Consider the following 19,492-nt stretch of genomic DNA (forward strand, 5'->3'; position numbering starts at 1 on the left):
TTCCCAGTCTGGGTGCTCAATGATTTCTTCTTCCACAAACAGATATGTAGGTTTTTTCCAATTTGCATGGGAACTGTCTTGTGATCTATGTGGCTAGAAGGAGGCCAAGCTGAAAGCGAGGGTTTCTGACCAAATACAACAACAGATTTCACTCTGCCCGAGTTCTGGAAACCCCTCTGCTTCCTGTGTGCTCTGACCTTCCAGTGTCTGCTTTTCATTTTTTCTCTCCCCCCACACCACTGTATTCCTCTTCCTCCTCCTCTCCTGTAGTTCTGTTGTTCTGTCCCACACTTATCATGCTTGGACCACACAGACATCCACACCAGTGACTGGATTTAAAAAAAAAAAACTATTTAGAGTACCTGCATAAGTAAATGATGCATGTGGAGGACACTGTAAAGTACAGATATTCTAGCCTTGGCCAGAAATCATTCTTCATTAAAACCTAGATGGCAGAATACAGATAGAATTTGATTGAATATCTATTGTTTCTTGGCTTCTTTTTTTTTTAAGTTTGTGCTGAATTTTTGTCAGTTGTTTTTTTTTTTTTATATATATATTCATTGTGGGGCTTTTATGCCTTTATTTTTTAGCAAAGAGGCTAACAGGAAACAGGGACTGACCAGCATGGGTCGCTGGCCAGATTCAAACACGGAAGACTCTGATTATATGGCACACACGTTAAGACACTCAACCACAAGCACTCCGGTAAAATTTTGGTTTGATTGATTGGACAGATGTGACAGTGATTTGAGTCACAACTTCAGTTGGACTAGTCAATTTTAAAAGCAACATCCAGAAACCCTCAAAATGTTGATAACATTGTGTTTGTTGGTGTCTGCGTGAAGTAAGCATGCTCCTTTAGATGTGGTGAATAAGATATGGCATCTCAATGATGAACCAAAAACTACACTTCCTCAATAGAACACTGATGTCTGGCTAAAATGGCTTATTTCATCTAGGTTTGGGGGGAGTTTAATATTAGCTTTTAATAAAGGCTTAAAGTTCAGAATGATTGCCCCTCTTTTTTTTTTTTTGCTTACCAAGTCGAGTGGAGCACTCACTCTGAGCTTCATCTGGATGAGTGACATCACAGACATAAAAAAAAAATAAATAATAATAAAAATTCCGCTTCTGCAACCTGAATTTATATTGCAGTTTCAATTAACTGTTCACCCTAAGTTTCATTGTGACTTGGTTTTCCTTTCCTTTGCTTGTTTGTGTGTTTGGTTGTGTTATATTTGTATTGTGTTCACAGGGTTTCTTGAGAGTATTTGCGGCACGAGTTGTCTAATTCATGAAGACATTTCTTGGATTCTGCCTGTCTTTTTGTTAGTGTTGAGTTCGGTTGCAGGGTTTCGACCTGCCTGAGCCACCACACAAATTGGAAGACTGCTGAAATTGTAGAAATCTTAACTTTACCTCACTTATCCGTTACATAGTTTCACTTCATCATGAGCTCTGAGCCAGAATTATTACACAAGCAGCTTTCAGTTGAAATTTCAGACTTCAGACAAATCAAATTTGTCTGTTTCATCATCGCCTCCTCCCTTCCAGCCACCTCACCCAACACCACCGGCATCACCCTTAAGTGTGACACAGAAACATATGAACTTGAATATTTAGTAAATATGACTAAAAATACTTCCTCCAACCATCCCCTCTCTTTCATAATTTTATTATTTAATCTTTATGCATTTTTAATGCACTATTTTTATTTTATTATTTTATCTTCGCTTCCCAGTCTTTTTTCTCCCCATCTGTGCAAATACAATTTCGTGAGATGCATGAGATGTTTCCTCACTTCCTGTTGTTGTAATTTTGATTTTTATTGCTTTTTGCTTGGTGTTGTGCGTGAATGGGCATCTGACAGTGTGATTTACAAAGCGAGAGGAAGGGGTAATTTCACAATCACAGAATGACGTCTGACATTGTCTGTATAAAAAGAGGCATACAAATTAAATCTGGATGATTTTTTTGATAGATCTTTTGTGTTTCCTTTTATAAGTAACATGTGATGTCATCAGCTACAAAAATATCTATAAGCTACAGATATGGAACAAATACAAAGACGGGCTTCAGTGTCTCTACGGTGCTTTCTCTGGTCTTGCACAACAAAGCATTTAAAGGGTTCACTTCCATGTCCAATTGCTCAATTTCTTTGTTGGAATTGGACAACAACTTATTGCATTATCAGACTTGTCTGTCCACCATATCTCACAGCTATTGGACTGGACTGAGATCTGGGGAATTTGGAGCCAAGTCAGCAGCTTGAACGTTGGTTGCACATGACTCTGTCACTTGTTCCATTCCACTGCAGACCAGGACCATCCTTCAGAACTGCAGTGTTGGAGAAGCTCTGACTCAGTCGTCTACACATCACACTTTGGTCCTCAAAGTCTCTTCCATCCTCACATTTGACCATTATTCCTTCTTTAACACCAACTTCAGGATTCAATGTTCACCAGCTGCCTGATATGACCTGTAAGTGGTCATAATGTTATGGTTGATTGGTGTGTGTCCATATTCATGATTTCCATGGATCATATATAGTTAATCGTGGGTAGAGCATGATTGTCACGTTGAAGGTAATGGTAGGGAGAGGTGCAAACACAAAGAAGATTGAAGGCTTATTAGAAACATTAACCAAAATGGAAATAAAGCCAAATTGAGAGTAAAATCTTTGCCGTCTACGATTCATATCTTCTAGATGTAGTTTGGCACAAGCTCTAGCAAAAATTATAAAAATCATTCCATAGATTATTTTTCAGTTTAAATTAAAATTGCTAATTATTTACCTCCATATCAAATTTTGGTTTTGGTTTTGGTTTTATGCACACAAACACTTTTAATATGGATCCTTTACAATTTTTTCCAAATGAAGCCCCTGAACTTATATAACTGTAATTCTTAAAGCAGTTCAATATGACTAAAATCTCACCTGAGTGTTCCTGAGAGGGGTAGAAATATGATAAAAATTCACAATTTAAAAAAAATCATCTCCTGAAAGCTTTGATCTAAAAATACTTTTACTAAGACAGGCAATTAAAAAAACAGCTAAAGTCAGTTTTATACCATGTGATTCCAGGGTCACTACATTCTAGTCTCCAAAGACAGCTGAGACACAAGACAACCAAACTGCCTTATCACACACTGACACAGACGCAGTGAGCTAGCAGCAGCATGGCTGAGCTCTACCAAAGGTGACATCCCCTGGATTGGTCAGTCAGCAAAAGACAACCATATTTATGGATGGCCTACTTCATGATGATGCACATGTGACTGCTCGATGTTCTTACACAGATTCAGAGTGACACTGCATAAATCTGTGTAGTGTTGTATATCAATAGTGTCCTTGCCTCTTTTAGTCACCTAGTTGTTATTCTTTCTCATAACATAGCCAGTTATTTATTTTAAAAAAAAAAAGAAAACTTACAAATGTGTGCCAGATGTTGGAGCCAATTCAACATCTGGGGCAAAATGTTGAACTGATGCAGGATAGTAGAGGGGCTTTTGACAAAGACATTGTAATGAGCCAATAGCTGCTAGAAAATGCAGGACGAGTGGTTTATTGATGCCACCTCGCACTAAACACATTACATTTGTGTTTAAACATTTTTGTGAGTCAATAAATTAAGAAGTAGGGCCATTTTCCCTTAGACTTCAATACAGTCGCTCTCTTGATGGTCATTAGATAGAAAGTGTTTTTTAAGGCTCTTCATTAAATGTCCAATTGTTTATACAGCCAATTTCTACAACATGATATGAAAACCAATCTACCTTCAGACCAACCACTTAAGTGCAAATTACTTTTTGAAACTTTTATCAATATCAAGAGGGAACTTTCTCTCGCTTATGGATTTTGCCTCTTTCTTGTGTCACAAATACGTTGTCATGTCTTTATATGGTATAATGGTGTTGTGGCAGCATCCATTTATAGGCAATGATAACAGTGAGCATAACGCATTGGAATCGCATCTAAGATATTTGAGGCTTACACAAGAGATGAATGTGTAAACTACATTTGCACAAGTACTTTTATTCTGAAAACCTACAGGTCTCTGCTTGTTATTTGTGCAGCAGTGATTCTTAAAACTGGTGCACGAAGAAGCCAGCAAGGCGAATCATGGAGATAGGTTTTCAAGGTCTGTTTACCTGGCCTGGCAAGTCTATCACAGTCAGTCCTAACGGCCTCTTACAACCACAGTTGGATTTTCTGGCTCCAGTTAGTCAAGATAGCAGCCAACTATTAACCTAAAGGTGAAGTCTCAGACTGTGCAAAAGGGGTTTTTTAAAATATCTAGTTTTAAACAGCTTTTTTGAACAGGGTCAGGATCAAAGCAATTATTCTCTTACCAGTTGACAATTAAAGACAAATTGGGCACTTACTCTGCTGATGTCATTCTGGCCTGTGAAGAGGAATAAAAAGATCGCCACACAAACCCCTGTTCCAAATAAAATAGATTAACATGCCGGCTGCTACTTTGAATAAGACTGGGGCTGCTTCTCTACCACCGAAACAAGTACATGAAGCAGTCAATAAGAGATGTGACTGGCAATTTCACAACTAGTCAACCAGAGTCTGCTGAATGTCCAGGATTTTTATTGAGTTTTCCTCTTTAATGGACAGCCTAACAGCCTTATTGGCTCACTTATAACCTAACTAGACCTCACCACTGCTATCGTAAAATATAGTTGAATTTTCAAATTTCATTTGCTTTAAATCCCCCAAATTACTTAATAACTCTGCACAATGAAAATAATGATAGTATTTGTTTTGGTGTTTTTAAATCGAAGGGAAAAAAAAAATCTATATTGCCCTCATCATTCTTCCTACTGTACAGGGGGATAAAGGCATTTGTGTAATAGCAGTAGTAACAGGACTTCAGCCGCCCATACACTCAGACGGACACACAAACACACACACAAACAGGGGATGTTTTGAGTGCGCTACAGAGAGGGGCACTGGGGGCCCTGAATAAAAACATGCCGGTAGAGGGATGTATCAGATGTTTGTCCGCTGCAAGGGAAAGAAAAAAAAAAGAGAAAAAAGAAAAAAAAAAAGACATGTTGATCCAAGATCTAACCGTGGCTTCTTCTAGTGAGTTCCAGCCCAGCAAGTGCTTAGCTTGGCACTTTCCCCACCACTTCTAACTAAAGCCTGCAGCATTTTAGGGCATGTGGCGATTGCCTATAGGATCTGTGAAGGCTTTGTGGAGATAACCGACAGTGTGAGGATGACAGCTGGAATGAACGAGCCTTTGAAGGCTTTTACTGTGGCGAGTGGATATGTTGACTTTTGATTACAGAAACCTTTAAAGCTGCATTAACATTTTTTTTTTTTTTTAGATAAACAACTGCTGAAATTACTGTGTGAAAGGGGTTGCTCAGACTCACAGAGGATCATTATCAAACTGATGATCAGAGATGTTTTATCACCTTTAAGCTTATGGTTTGGGTTGGAAAGTTTTTATTCAATCTCATTGCTGCACTTAGCCATTTTTAAAGAAGCATTTCATGAAGCTAAATTATTCCATAATTTTCTCAGACAGACATACTCATATGAGCCGATTTGTCATTGTTTTTTTTTTTTATTTGTTTGTTTTGATGGTGGGAAAATGCCCGACATATGCAACCTGTTCAGCATCGACACCGGGTTGCACAAGGTGGATGAACAAGGTGGCGCATTTAGAATACATATTTTTGTCAGGAGTGGAACCAAGAAAGAGCCAAAAAAAAAAAAAAAAGAAAAGAAAAAAAGATGCATGATGTGCATGCTTTGCACCCCCCCACCCCCCTCAATCCCATTGTCCCAAAAAAATAATGCTGTAATAGAGATTAATTCAGATGTAATATCAACCAGGCCATTGTTAACTGTTATGGGACAGCCCACTAAACACATGCTGATCTTGATATATATTTGCTAGATGTGCAAATAAAAGCTGTTTGTAGAAAAGTGTGTGTGTTTGATGACAGAGTCGCATGTTGTAAATAAACCTGGTATTGAAACTGTAGATTGCAAGGCAAATAAAGTTTTGTTTTCAGTTGTAGCAAAGATTTCATTCCATCAGTATGTATCTAAATTGAACATTTACAACTTTAAAGCTATTGTAAGCGCTATGGTTTACCATTTTAAGGTTTATTGGTTATCCAGCTTAAAAAGGTTATCAGTGCACCTTTCCGGGATGGATGATGTTCGGTGGCTCATTAAGCAACTCAAAGTCCAAAGGAAGATTTGCCCATGTTTGAAAAGTGACAGGAGCTGCTAAAACTATTTTAGGTCATGGCTACAAGTCTAATTCTCTTTTGTAACCCTGTCATGGCATTTTTATGATGTATGGCTGTCTGGTGTGATTGTTACTGTCTAGTCATAGATATTTGGAGAAAAAGAAAAACAACAAAAACGATACTGCTCGGATCTGAATATATTCAGAGAGAAACAACAACAGAGATAAATCTCTTATAATAACAAATATATTTCAGTTTGAAACCTCCTTTATTTTATCCTGTTTCCAGAAGAAATGCATGACTAACGATGCAACTGTCTCAAAGCCCATTAAAATAACTAAAGATATAACACAAATTGACAAAATGTCACCTTACGTTCCTTTATGTGAGAACATAAGGTACGAAAGAGTCCCGCCTCCAAGCATATAAACACAATAGTGTCAAAGAAAGGTCCTTTACTGTCTTTTCTCTATTTTCCTTTGCTGGAATTCCAGTTATGGCTTCTGGCTTTGACCCCAACGACCCACATCGCACTTCCCCCAGTGATCCCCAATGATCCAATTTCAACAGCATCTTCCAAAGAAGTGCTCCACTGGTTATTAGCTAGAACAGCAACTCTTCAGAGCTAATGATTATTCAGTTTAATCTGTGATTGTAACAGGTAGCCCAAACGGTCAAAAGGAATCCCTTTTTTATGATGTTGTTCTCACATTTTGTTCTACCTTTGGCTACAGCTGGATGTTGGGCTCTGGCTCCTCTATGACAGCTTTCTTCCTGCGTGACTGCAGAGCACTATGTGCAAAATGGCAGCTTGAGAAAGAAGAACTTGTACCATTATTCTGAGGAACTGACACCATTATCCAAGGTTCATCGTTGATGCTTTAGTACATGTTGTACTTTCAACACAAAACACCCCATTATCGGTCTTTTACTTTCCTTTAGGGTGCCTTGACACCAAGATGCTCTCGCACCTGTGCATTAAACCTGTCAGCACCTCCTTTACAGCGTGGCACATTATTGTCAAACTGACATGGCTTCAGCTGAAATGCAACTTAACCGCCCCATACCCCACCTCCCCTTCCCATCCCTGCTGCTCCCATCTGTCCCCTCCACACCCCCTGCACAACCATCACAACAGGATATTGCTCAGTGGCACAGCAGGGTTATGGCTGCATGGAGACATGTACAAACAGGCCAGGGACAAAGATTCAGACAAGAATTAAAAAACAGGAGGCATGGGGAGGCAAAAGACTGATACCATCGCCAAGTGCACAGTGAGGGATTGTGTTCACTTTAACCTGCCTCATATACAAATATTATATCAATCTAACTTTTTTCCCTGCATTTTTCAGCAAGTGAAACAGAGATGATGATGAAGGAAGATTGACAGAAACAGTCAGGGTTCGTTCAACAGCGAAAAAGATGCAAGTGTTGAGGAAAGTCTGGGAGAAAGGTATTCTTATTAGGAGTTGAATAGGGAGTGTATTTCAACAAACCTTGACTCAAGGCTGTAAACTTTCTAGTAATCTTAAATAAGGTAACGTTCTGGGAAACTACACAACTGCCTTTTCTTTTGTAGTTTCAGTCATTCCTGGTTTAACAAGGAGCAACTATTATCTTTTCCTATTTGGTATATTTAAGTAATCAGGATCCTCAGGAATAAGACAGGATGACCAAAAGGAGGTAAGAAATGTTTCTTAGACACAGAGCTGACAGGGATTATATGCTCCATCCCAAGAATGATAATGACAGAGGGGTAAAAAGTTTAGCATTCAGGTGGCTCAGTGTTTAGGTTAGCAAAGAGCACCAAAGCCAAGAAAGGCACTCGCTGTGCTTCAAAAAGGGGAGGGGGCAGAGAGCTTTATCAGCAATACATGTCAGAGGCCCTGAAATACTGATGCTGAAGATACTGAAGACCTTTAATATCAAAACTTGCCATTTTGCGCTATCATCAACACATTGTTGCAGATACTTTCAGTCTCTGTTGTTTTGGTCTTAGCTTTTACAGGCCGGGAGTCGTGTGACTGAGCTTCAATTCAAACGGAAATGTTCATGAACTGCTAATCTTAAAGTTACTGTCATGATCTTGATTTAGAACTGTCGATAATGCTTATATATGATTCTGACACAATGAGTTACTGTAACAGTTGTTAGATAATTACATTTTCCAGACTAATGAGATGTTTGAGTTAATAATTGTACTGGAGCACAGGCCTCTCAGTATGTTGACAGGGTTTAAAAGGTTGTCTTTGTTCTAGATAGGCCTTGTAAACACCAAAGATCCCTTTAACAACTTCATATTCACTGGCACACAGTGTTCCATCAGAGGCATGGGAACTGTTGCCACACAGAGGTAAATATGTCTACCCTGTATTTTCGGCCCTGTAACCCTGAGAGGCATGAGGTAAACTTGGCTGAAATGATGAATGACTTGCATTGCAAACTTGAAGGACTTACTGTTGTTGGATTTGAGATCCCGGTGGATCACGGGGACAATGGCCTCACTGTGCAGGTACAACATCCCTTTGGCAATCTGCACAGCCCAGTTGACCAGGACGTACGGTGGGATGCGACGTCCCGCCAGCGCCCGACTCAGCGGCCCACCCGAGGCGTACTCCATGATGAGGCACAGGTTGGGCTCCTGCAGACAGACACCTTTCAGGGCAATGATGTTCGGGTGGGTGAGCATGGCGAACAGACGCGCCTCCTGCCTCACATTCTGAGCCGTCACACTGATGTCCTCGTCGGGGTCTTGGCGAGCGGCTTTCACTGCCACCAGCCTGCCTCTCCATGTACCACGATACACTTTCCCAAAGCCGCCGACCCCAATCACCTCCTCAAGATTCAATTCCCGGAAGTCCACCGCCTGGGGTTCAAACTCACCGACCACAGCCGTGCTGAGTTCACCAACCACACTGCTGCCTGGAAGCTTCCCATATCCATTTGGCTTGAAAGAACCGTAGTTGGATGGGAAGATGCCCACCTTGTTATTGACTTTGCCTGCCCACCAGCCCTCATCCCCTGATATCTCAGAGTCCAGAGAGAGAACTTCAACCAGGTCTCCTTTCCGTAAGGTGAGCTCATCTTTACAGGATGCCTCATAGTCAAATAATGCTGTCCACACAGGATTGGTGAAGTTCCCTTTTTGTGATTGCTCCAAATTCTTCCAGTTCGATAGTGGGCCACGACTGAATATGTTCTTCAGTGGCTCCATGGAGCCTCAAGCAGATGTTTTGACTGGATCTGATTTTGCACCCAAAGGGTTTGAAAATAAAGTACAAAGGAGTACTTTATTGCGCCTCGCTCCCTTTCCTGTCTTTCTTGTTGGTTCATCAGGGACTAGTGAAATGTAAAAAAGCTTGACCAACGGATGGGTTGCCACAGAGGATTCAAATGCAACTGAAGAGTCTTTCATTCATGCCAACGTGAAATGCAAAGTTCTCCATTTGAAATTGCAGAAGCAGTGAGGAGATTGCCTTTGTTGGATGACGGCTAAGTGTATCAAAGCTTCGGAAAAGCAGCACTGCATCCACTGAATTTCTCTCTGTGATGTGGTATGTGGTTTCCCAACACATGGTTTGAGTACAATATCATTTCACCAGTCTGTACTTAAGAGGCTCTTGAATGGCCTCATTATGGGCAAATTAGCTCTTCTCTTCCCTCATTTTAAATTACCACCTGTTGAGTTTTGATTATGAGGGCTAAAAGTAAACGGCCAGAAATATAGTAGCCCAAAAACTGTTATAAAATACTTGAAGTGGTGCAATTGCAACCCCTAACTTGAGATTCCCACAACTTCTAGCTGTCCATTTTGAGTTTTATGTATTTTTAGCCATCAAGTCCAGTGGCCAAAACAAAGCAGGAAGCGCTGAGAAGCGGAGAAGAATAGCAGGAAAGGAGCATTCCGTCCAGACAACCAGTGTTTTCTAAGTTTCGGAGCTGACCAGTTCGCATTATTAAGCTCAGATCCCCAACAACCGCGTCTGACCGTAACTTTGCGGCGCTGCCGCAGGAAATCCAGCATCCAGTTCCGCAAGAGTATCCATAATAATGACGGCGCTGAGAGGAGCGCGCACGGAGCTAGGTTTTCTCACAACTTTAAACTTCTGAAACAGGAAGAGCCGTCCAAACCCGCTCGACTTTACTTTCCAGGGAGAAACGTACTTTAAAAAATAAGAATTGTAATAATGAAAAAATCCCCGTTTAGTTCCTCAATGGAGCTGATCGCGCGGCTCGGCTGCTCCAGTCGGTATCCAAACAGCACGATAACTCCATCATGACTTCCCGTCACACTCCTCTTCCTCGGCCAGGACCTCGAACCACCGCTACGTCTGAGCCCGAAGTCAGCAGAGAGGGCGGGGCTTCAGAGCCTCCCCTCCCCAGACAGGAAGCGTCAGATGACTCCTCACAGATCCGGCGTGCACTATCAAAGTAAAACCGACTTGAACTGCTTTTCTTTTCAGGGGACACAAACTCACTCTATACAAAGGCAATCAGATCTACCTGTACAAAAATTAATCTTTATTTATTTATCTATTTATTTATTTTGAGAGGTTTAAGTCAAAATGTTTTTTTATGTTTATGAATTGAATTTCACTCATACAATGATCATTCGTTTGCATTTGTTAAATGACTCTAAATGACTCTCAAATTTTGGCGTTGTACTTTTTTTTTTTTTCTTTATAACAAAAGTAAAAGTCAAGCATTATAATTAATTAAAGGGCAAAATGGCGAATGCAAAAAAAGCTACAATCGCACAAAAGTGCTCCAGTGTTTAGATAATTAAATAGGCTAGTTTACTTAACGCAAATGTATAGCAGGGTTTTTTTATAGCAGGATAATTGTCCCGCCTTTCTGTGTCCAATCAATGCGTGCAGTTACTCAATATATATCTATTATGCATATTGAGACTTTTATTTTGACTTTTTGTCTTTGTATTTTCCTGCTCACACACTGCTAACGCCAGACCACAGCTGATTCATCAAACTTGCAAAAAGTACTTTAAACAAACACACATACACACACACACACACACACACACAATAACAGTAAAAATGTAAAAGAAATCTTCATACTAAAATAGTAACATTTTTCATGGTTGGAGGCTGTAATAGTGTTGAATTGACCGGAATAGTAATTTTTATACGGTCTTTTTATGACGTGATATTCTTACATGGTAACACTGTAATCAACTGTAAAATTTATCCGAGGTTTTATCTCTTATTTTAAAATACACACAAGGCTTTGGTTGGTTGTTGTGGCTCACTTTACATTGGTGGTAAGAGGTGCTAGATGAAACAGAGCAAAAATTATCAAAAAAATATATAATAAAAGGTAATTCTTAAAAAAAAAAATAAAGGGGTAATCATGGGGTAATAATATTTAATAATCATATAATTCAGTTTTGTTGATTTAAACAGCCATATAATTATATCAGGGTCCTTGGATTTCATATGTGACACTGAAAATGGTATATGGTTAATATGGACTTAACAGATTTGTATTAGTGAGTGACTGGGTGACTAATGTCTACAAAACTGATGATATTACAAGCACACACTTCCTTCCTTGTTGCTAATAAAGTACAAAGTAGTTTCCAGTAAAGAGGACAACAGTAAAACTAATTTCTGTGTTGCTGAGATTACACACTGAGCAATCCCACTTTACATGCATATATATATATATAGAAAACTTCTGTGCAAATATCTACTTTAATCTCACTCACAGGCACACACTGATGTTTTAAATTAGTTAGGTATACAGAGGGTCAGTGTAGTTTTACTCCCCTGTTTACAAAAACCTGATGTGTTCACAATTTGTTCCCTTTTAGTAAGGAGTAAAGCCAGAGGGAGAAGGTATAACTAATCTGAAGTAGTCCACAGGTTTGAGGTTGGATGATATAAGTATTTCCATTGCATGTTATGTTATATGCATGTTATAGTAATACAAGTAATTATAATCCATCCATCCATTTTCTGCACCACTTGCCTGTGCTGGTTCATGGAGGCTGGAACCAACCCCACTGACATTAGGTGGAGGTGAGATACACATTGGACAGATCACGATGCTATAGTAGGGCTTACACTCATACTTGCAGGGCAATTTTGACAGGGAATCCACAACTGTACAGGGGCAATATGCAAACACATCACAGCAGGGGTGCATATGAAGCAGAACCCAGTTACTGTGTGTTGATAGTTCTTCCCTCTTCCCACCAGCCCATTCAGGAAGTATAGCACACTGTACTATTTGAACATTTCAAAAGGGGCAACTCAATCTCCATTACACTGTTGATTCTTAAATATATTAGGCCAGGATTGACCCTGCCTTACTCTAATGTGTTTATTAGATAACACACCCACACACACCCACACAACGCATGCCACTAAATATCTGGAGCAGTGACATAAAGTAAAAAAAAACATTCAGAAATAGTTTCAAATACAGATTATATTAATGAGATGGTTCCCTTTGATCATAGTTAAAACGTAAGGTGCAGTTTTCCTTCTTTTATTCTTGAAAAAAAAAAAGAGGGGGGGAGGGTGGTGGTGGTGATTCCTTTTCACATTTTTTCCGTGTTTCCACAAACACAGAGCACTAACAGTCATTGGCTTCATGGGAGGGGATGGGAATCAGAGGGCCACCTTTGGCCCCGGTGGCTGCTGTGTGGAAACAGTGTGTTTCCTTCTGTCAGACCTTTGATGGTTTTTCCCTGCCCCATGGCTGTCCTTCATTTGGACACCATCATGCTAAAGTCAACCACCTACAATTCACCACCCCTCCCTACTCCTGCTCCCCCCCCCCCCCCCCCACACACACACACAAAACCCCACCCTCCTCCCCACAGTCTGCTGAGTCAACGCTTGTGCAGGAAGGATGCAGTTGTTTATGCGGCCCCCGGCTCTGTGTTACTCAGTCAGTTGGGGCGGGTTGCATTTACACAACTAAAATGGGACTGTTGAAAAAAAATAAAGGCGGCGAGAGGAAGAGGAAAGAGGCTGGACACACAGTGGGGGGACATGGTGTGTGTCTACGATGTTAACAATCAGCTCTCTGTGAGCACCTTAACACAAACCTGTGCTGTTGTGTGCTTATCTGATTTGAATGCTTCGGAGACTGCAGTGTTGAGGACAAGCAGCAGCTCCTATCTTTCAGGTTGCATGAGTCATTGGCCAGAAAATCAACTAAGGATACATCCGTGGGAAACTTTTCTATGCTCCTCAAAAAAATATCAAAGAAGGGACAAAGACAACATTGAATCATAACTAACTACAAAGAATGTGCTCAATACCTCTGAAATTGAAAAATTAAAGTAAAAAGTCATAAAATAAACACAAAGCATTTCGGGATATTTAATCTCAAATCTGAAAAACCCAACAAACTAAAAGGCTTGCTTTTTTTTTTTTTTTTTAATTCAAATATGAACTTTATTTCACCCATACAAAATAAAAAGAATGTTAAAAGTTTACAATACAGTGTCAGCTGTCTATTTGGAAACATTTCATATTGAGACTGACATAAATGGGAACCCCGTCTCTGCTTTCAATGAATACATCTAAAACAATCTAAGATAAAGGAGAAAGTTACTCAAATGTGGAGAAAGGGGGAGGGGGCAGAACTGAAAATAAAGGGGACGAACACTTTTAAAAACAAAGTCGTTGCTCAACAGTCACAGTATCCTTCTGACAGGCAATTCAGGGGAATTTAATGGTCATAAAATAATAAAGGAGGTCTAAATGCCTGACAGCATCAAAAATAACAACACTGTAAATCTTTAACCTGCTGATATGGTTGACTTCAGGGCTGTGGTCATGGAGGTTTACAGTTTTCTTGATAAAAAACATGAATTAAAAATAGGAGCCAATTCATGAGGAAAAAAAAAAAAAAAAAAAAAAAAAAGCTGTTCCTACCTAACCTATAGTAAAAATACACCCGCTTCCTTGTTTGTGTTACAGACTGACAATTGAACTGACAAGCAAGTTGCGGCAAAGCTTGGAAATAGGGCTCACATCTTGACAGCAGTAACTCATGGCCAATAGATAACATTAATATAACACTGTGTGGGTGAGACAATGACCTCCTTTTCCCTTTGACTAATTCCAATCACCTTTCAGATAAATTACAAACTGTTGCTTTGAACTCATCCCAATGCCTTTATATTAACTTTAAAGGCTGTAATAGGGCTTTTAACTACCAGTTGTACAATTCTTCAGCCAACCTGAGAGCTCACATGATGACTGATGGCTTCACTCATCATGTTGACTTACAGCAGACTGAGATAGAAAGAAAAAAAAAAAGTGCCAAAAGAAATAGCTACAAGGCAACACAAACCACACACCTATCCTGTCTGCAGGGGCTAAAGGCAAAAAGAGTGCCGGCCGCCATTTTTAATAGTCAAAATAGAACGACTGACTTGTTAAAAAACATTTTTTGGAGTCTCCTCTTCAATAAAATAAAAGCCTTAAAAAAAGAGAAAGAAAAAGGAAAATTAAAACACATAATATTCAACCCGTTTCCTGTCTCCTGTGGTGGTGTCCTTTGCAGCCAGCTGTTGAGGGTTTTTCTATCAGTGGGCCTTGATGAAGAGTCTTTCCCTCCTCTGCATTGAGAAGCCGCAGCAATTACAACTTAAGGGGATCGAAAATAATGACGAGAGCGTGTGTTCATGTGTCTGTGTGTGCATGTGTGTTCAGAGAGCGAGCAGCAAAGGAGACGGGGAGATAGAGCTAAGAATCATAGTCTTCATCGTCGTCATCCTCATTTTTGTGCGGCACAGGGGCTGGGGGAGGCGGGACGACACTCATCATGGAGGGGTGGGGAGTGAAGGCCATGCTGCCCTGGGGCTGTGCTGGAGCCAGGCTGCCCATTGAGACCATGTTGCCCATGTGCATGTACTGCGGCACTGCGTTTTCACTGCAGGAGCGGCAAAGCAGGAGTTAGAAATCATGTTGAAAACAACACATGCAGTCAATAAAATAACTAACTCTACACAATCTATATTTCACAAATATTGTCATGAAAGAGCATATGTACAGTTGCAGGAAAAATTTGAGTGCACACCCTGGACAGGAATATATTTATGCATAAATTGTATGATGACAATCTGTTTTGACTAATGACACACATTGTTTTGTTCACATTAAATATATTAGTCAAGCATTCAGTTCACATTTTAAAAAGTGTATGAAACTGTTGACACAAGGCCAAAAAAAAAACTAAAGATAATTGTTCACTGATCAAAAACACACTGAGACCCACCAACATCTGGCTTTTGTCAGCAATGGAAATTCATGATATAGGCATTTATCAGCCCCGGCTCTCATTAGCATTGATGTTAATACAACACCTAGATGAAGCCACTCACTTTATCTCTTGTTCTGCTGTAATGTCTCAGAGAACAGACACACACATCATTTTGAAGCAGCTCTCTCAGGAAGAATGATTGGAAATCCCCCTGAATGCTATGCATGTCTGATCAATATCTAACTGAAGAGCTTGGTTGGTTCTGAATCCATCAAATTTGTGTGTGACCACAGTGAAATGCTTACTGTTTGACAATGTCATTTTCCAGTGCAAAGGAATTGTTGAACTTCCATAAAATTGATGAATCTAAACTATTTTTCCCTGGGCAACCACCTTGTTATTTCAGAGTCCCTTCCTTTTCACAAGAAATAGACTTGCAAAACACCAAAAATACCTCTCTGACATCACAGCCTAAGATGATTACAAAATATTCAGTATGCACACATTAATGCCAGATGTGCAGTTGTTCACCAGTAGCTCAACACACGGTCTGGGTCCATACCTGTGAAACCTGGATGCAGCCTGTATGTTTGTGCTTGACTGAGAGCCATAATCATCTTCCCCCTCTGTCTCACTGTCTTCTGAGTCATCCTGTGACAATCAGAGGGGGTGCAAAGTAAGCTTTTGCTCTCACTCTCAAAATAAAAACAACAACAACAAATAAATAAATAAATAAAATAAATAAATAATAACAATAAATCATTGATAGTGAGGGTGGGTATAACATTCTGTGTGCAAATCAACTCCCACCTCTTGCTCTGACTCTGTGCCAGACAACTTCTTGTCCTTCCCTTTGGAGCCTGCTCCTCCATTCTTGCGTCCAGATCCTGGTTTTCGCCCCCTACAAATAAAAGATAATAATTTATGAAATTGAGTGTGAAACCAGTTTTCTCTCTCTCTTTATCTTGGGGTTATGAGTCAAGTTACAGTTTACATCAATTTCCATCCAGTCATTTAATAGCTTAAACCTTTGGCTGGTAAACATATAAGTTGATATTTATCAATGTCCTTATGTCAAAGGGGATCTTTACTCTGAAATTTAAATACTCTCTCTTTAAATTATCCAGAATCAAATCAACACTGTTTGGGGATGAAAAGACTCATTTATACACCATTCTTTATACAACTCTGCTTCGGTTTAGCTGCTGTGCAAGGGTTTGACAGTCAATACTGTGTATGTTTCTCCTCAAACCTCAAAAATTAGCTCTCTCTAACTGTGGAACTGAAAAAAAAAAAGTCTTTCTTTTAGGTTAGGTTAGGGGACAAGAGGCTCATTACTATTAAAGCTAAAAAAAAAAACCTAAGCTAAAGAAAGGTTAGCTTTTCCTTTAACTCCTGGAAAAGGAGTGTTCTTGCCACGTAAAGACTATTCTCCTGTTTTTGTTAGAGCAGTTCATTTCTTTCACATAATAGTTTGAGATTATGTCCTGTAGATGGTACAATAGCAAACTAACTAATCAAATTAGTAACTTCATCACAGCAGTAGATTGTCTGGTCCTGGCAAAGATTATTTCTGTAGGAAATACAGACCCAAGCTTGTCACCCTTGTCTTGTTTGATGTTTGAACACCTTGGTTTTCATGGAGTGTGTGTGTGTGTGTGAGAGAGATGTGAGAGCGATACCTGCGAGGGACTTTTTCTCCTCCTCCTCCTTCAGTGTGGTTCTCCTCCCCTTCACCCTGCATGTCCGGCACAGTTGCCACCAAATCTTTTAAGAAATCAAACTGCTGTTCCAGCTCAATACATTGTTTTCTGTGAAGACAGGCACCAATCTCCATCAGCATTCAGTACAGTCTGAAATAACTTTCAATCTGAGGTGAGCAAAATGTGAAGTTAATGTCAAATAGTCAAAGCATTAGAATAGGGTTATATATAAATTTCAACCTGAACTCTGAGTGTCACACAGAAAGATTATTTTTGTAAATACATTTGCATCATAACCAAATACTTTCAGAAAGAACAAGAGATTTGAGAGAGAGAGAGAAGAAGAAAGAAGAGATTTAATTTGATAATGTATTGCAAAGACAGTCAACAGCACCTTGTATACATATCTTTATCCAAATAGAAACAAAATAGGTATAGAACAAATTCTCAGGTACTTGTATCAAAAGTCTAATTTTAATGTCATGACGGAATTCACATCCATGATGCATCCCTCAGATGCAGCACAGGGGATATAATTTGATAATATGCTCCAAACACAGTCAACAGCATCTATACATGTCTTTATAGAAAGGATAGCAAGGAAACAGAGATAGAGAACATTTTCAGTTACTTGCACCCAAACTCAACCCAAACTTGAACGTGATGCTGATAAAATCCAACTCACTGAAATTATATTCAAGGTGTATCCATCAGAATGAAGTGAACAGGGGATATGAAATCATCCTCATATTAACAAACAAACAAAAAAAAAAAAACTTACAAATGCGACGTTGTCATGGTCTTTGCATTCCGGGACTGGGTGACTTGACAAGCCTTTGTAAGCAATGATTCCAAAAACAGCTCCAAAGCTCTCGCTGATGTCTCAGTTAAGGAAATCATTGTACAGAAGGTCTGCATTACTTATCCAAAAAAAAACAAAAACAAAAACGATTCACTTACACGGCCTAAGTAAAGCTGTATTTGCACAAAGACTAAACAACGACAAAACATTTCTCTAGTACTTATTTTGACTCAAAGATAGACCATTCATTTGGGTGACCGAATTAATTGTGCAACTGAAGTCAATCTAACACCAGTTTCTCAAACAGATGATCCTGAGTGGCTCCCTCCCAAGAAGGATACAAATAATAACAGGTACTGCTGCAGCCACTTTGCCAATTTCTTCATCTGTCTGCATAATCTTCTTAATCCTCGCCTGTAAAGACAAAAAAAGTTTAATTTAATGTGCGTCTGCACACACAGTATGTTGCTAACTTTGATGCTTTTTAAAATTTTATCATTTACAATACACTGGATGACAACATTGGGTTACCAGAACTCGAGGCCCGTTTAATGGAAGGTTAGCATAACTCAGTACATTTATAAAGCAGCTGGGATCTCAAAAAGGTGTTTAATAACTGCATGTTTACCCATTCATTCCTACCGTGGTGGCCTGGTTTACTGTGGCATATACCTTGTGAGAATCTACGAAGTTTGCTCTTTGAGCACATAAAAACAACAGATCTACTTGGTCTGTAAGTACCACTTTCACGTAGCTTACCATGCTAAAAACAACGTGAATAATAAGTGGCGCTAGCAAACTTGCGTTGCATGCCTTAAATGCACTGAAACAAACAAGGAAGGCAAGGGAAGTTAGCTAATTCAACGAGCCAGCTACACTGGTGTACCGTAATGTAGCTTCTCATTCATTTGCATTTTAGGGGGAAACTAATTGCGTTAACTGGTTGGTTTGTCAGCTCCCTATAAACAAAACAGGTCCAAATGTTACTCAAGCTAGCTAGACAAGTTAGCTTCATATCCTCCAGTTTGCTAACGTTAGCTAACCCTAATGCCGGTTCAGTGAAGCTTAAACTTACCGGAGGGAATCTTGCGTTGTATTTCTTCTTTTTGCTTGGCATATTTAAATAATTTGGGTGGCTTTCCTAAAATGAAATTCACTTTATCCCGGATTATTAATCTGTCATATGTAAATCACCTCCGTCGCACACACACACACACACCAGATAGCAGTAGCTAGCCAGCTAACTCGTTAGCACGTCATCGTCACTCATTCCCCGTTGTCCGACAGGTCAGGTCGGTTCCGTTCCGCAGGGTCCCAGCGCCCTCAGCTCGAGGCAATCAGGACTACAGTGTTAACTCCGAGCCAATAATGGAACTGTGCGATGTTTGCATGTGATGGACACACAAAATAAAAACTCAAAAGTTTATGAACGCAGCCCTGGGAATTTAAATAACACAAGAATTTTCCGAGCTACGTGATGTAGTAAAGAGGCGATATTAGTTAAGAGCCGGCCATT

General features: G+C 39.7%; 2 protein-coding genes across 4 annotated transcripts in view; both read right to left on the reverse strand.

The window, feature by feature from the left end:
* LOC115058694 (mitogen-activated protein kinase kinase kinase 11) overlaps window positions 1–10,540 on the reverse strand; it is a 53,623-nt gene extending 43,083 nt beyond the window's left edge. For both annotated transcript variants that reach the window (XR_003842130.1, XM_029526148.1), the window contains exon 1: window positions 8,686–10,540. Coding sequence is in view for 1 of the 2 variants with exons in the window: in XM_029526148.1 (XP_029382008.1) it covers window positions 8,686–9,442 (757 nt within the window). In the remaining variant the exon portion in view is untranslated. The remainder of the gene's footprint in view (window positions 1–8,685) is intronic.
* Window positions 10,541–13,609: 3,069 nt separating this feature from the next.
* Window positions 13,610–19,460, reverse strand: drap1 (DR1-associated protein 1 (negative cofactor 2 alpha)). 2 transcript variants are annotated; one of them, XM_029526107.1, is made up of 7 exons: window positions 19,052–19,460; window positions 18,318–18,390; window positions 17,956–18,049; window positions 17,154–17,282; window positions 16,282–16,372; window positions 16,034–16,122; window positions 13,610–15,087 (listed from the first exon to the last, which is right to left on the reverse strand). In XM_029526107.1, the coding sequence occupies exons 1-7, from the start codon at window positions 19,091–19,093 to the stop codon at window positions 14,955–14,957; spliced, it is 651 nt and encodes a 216-aa protein (XP_029381967.1). In that variant the 5' UTR covers window positions 19,094–19,460; the 3' UTR covers window positions 13,610–14,954. The 2 variants fall into 2 exon arrangements, with proteins under 2 accessions (XP_029381967.1, XP_029381966.1); XM_029526106.1 differs by having other exon boundaries at window positions 13,610–15,141; window positions 19,052–19,446.
* Between the last annotated feature and the right edge of the window lie 32 nt (window positions 19,461–19,492).

The sequence above is a fragment of the Echeneis naucrates genome, chromosome 18 (genome assembly GCF_900963305.1).
Source record: "Echeneis naucrates chromosome 18, fEcheNa1.1, whole genome shotgun sequence".
In the NCBI taxonomy this organism is placed as follows: Eukaryota; Metazoa; Chordata; class Actinopteri; order Carangiformes; family Echeneidae; genus Echeneis; species Echeneis naucrates.

What these genes read in the sequence shown, in the direction of transcription:
- drap1 (XM_029526106.1), bottom strand. Translation starts at nt 19,093, where the DNA reads ATGCCAAGCAAAAAGAAGAAATACAACGCAAGATTCCCTCCG. An exon ending in ACCATGACAACGTCGCATTT is followed by an intron (nt 17,283 to 17,955) that starts GTAAGTTTTTTT and finishes CTGTCTTCACAG; the next exon opens with AAAACAATGTATTGAGCTGG. An exon ending in GCTGCATCCAGGTTTCACAG is followed by an intron (nt 15,142 to 16,033) that starts GTATGGACCCAG and finishes CCGCTCCTGCAG; the next exon opens with TGAAAACGCAGTGCCGCAGT.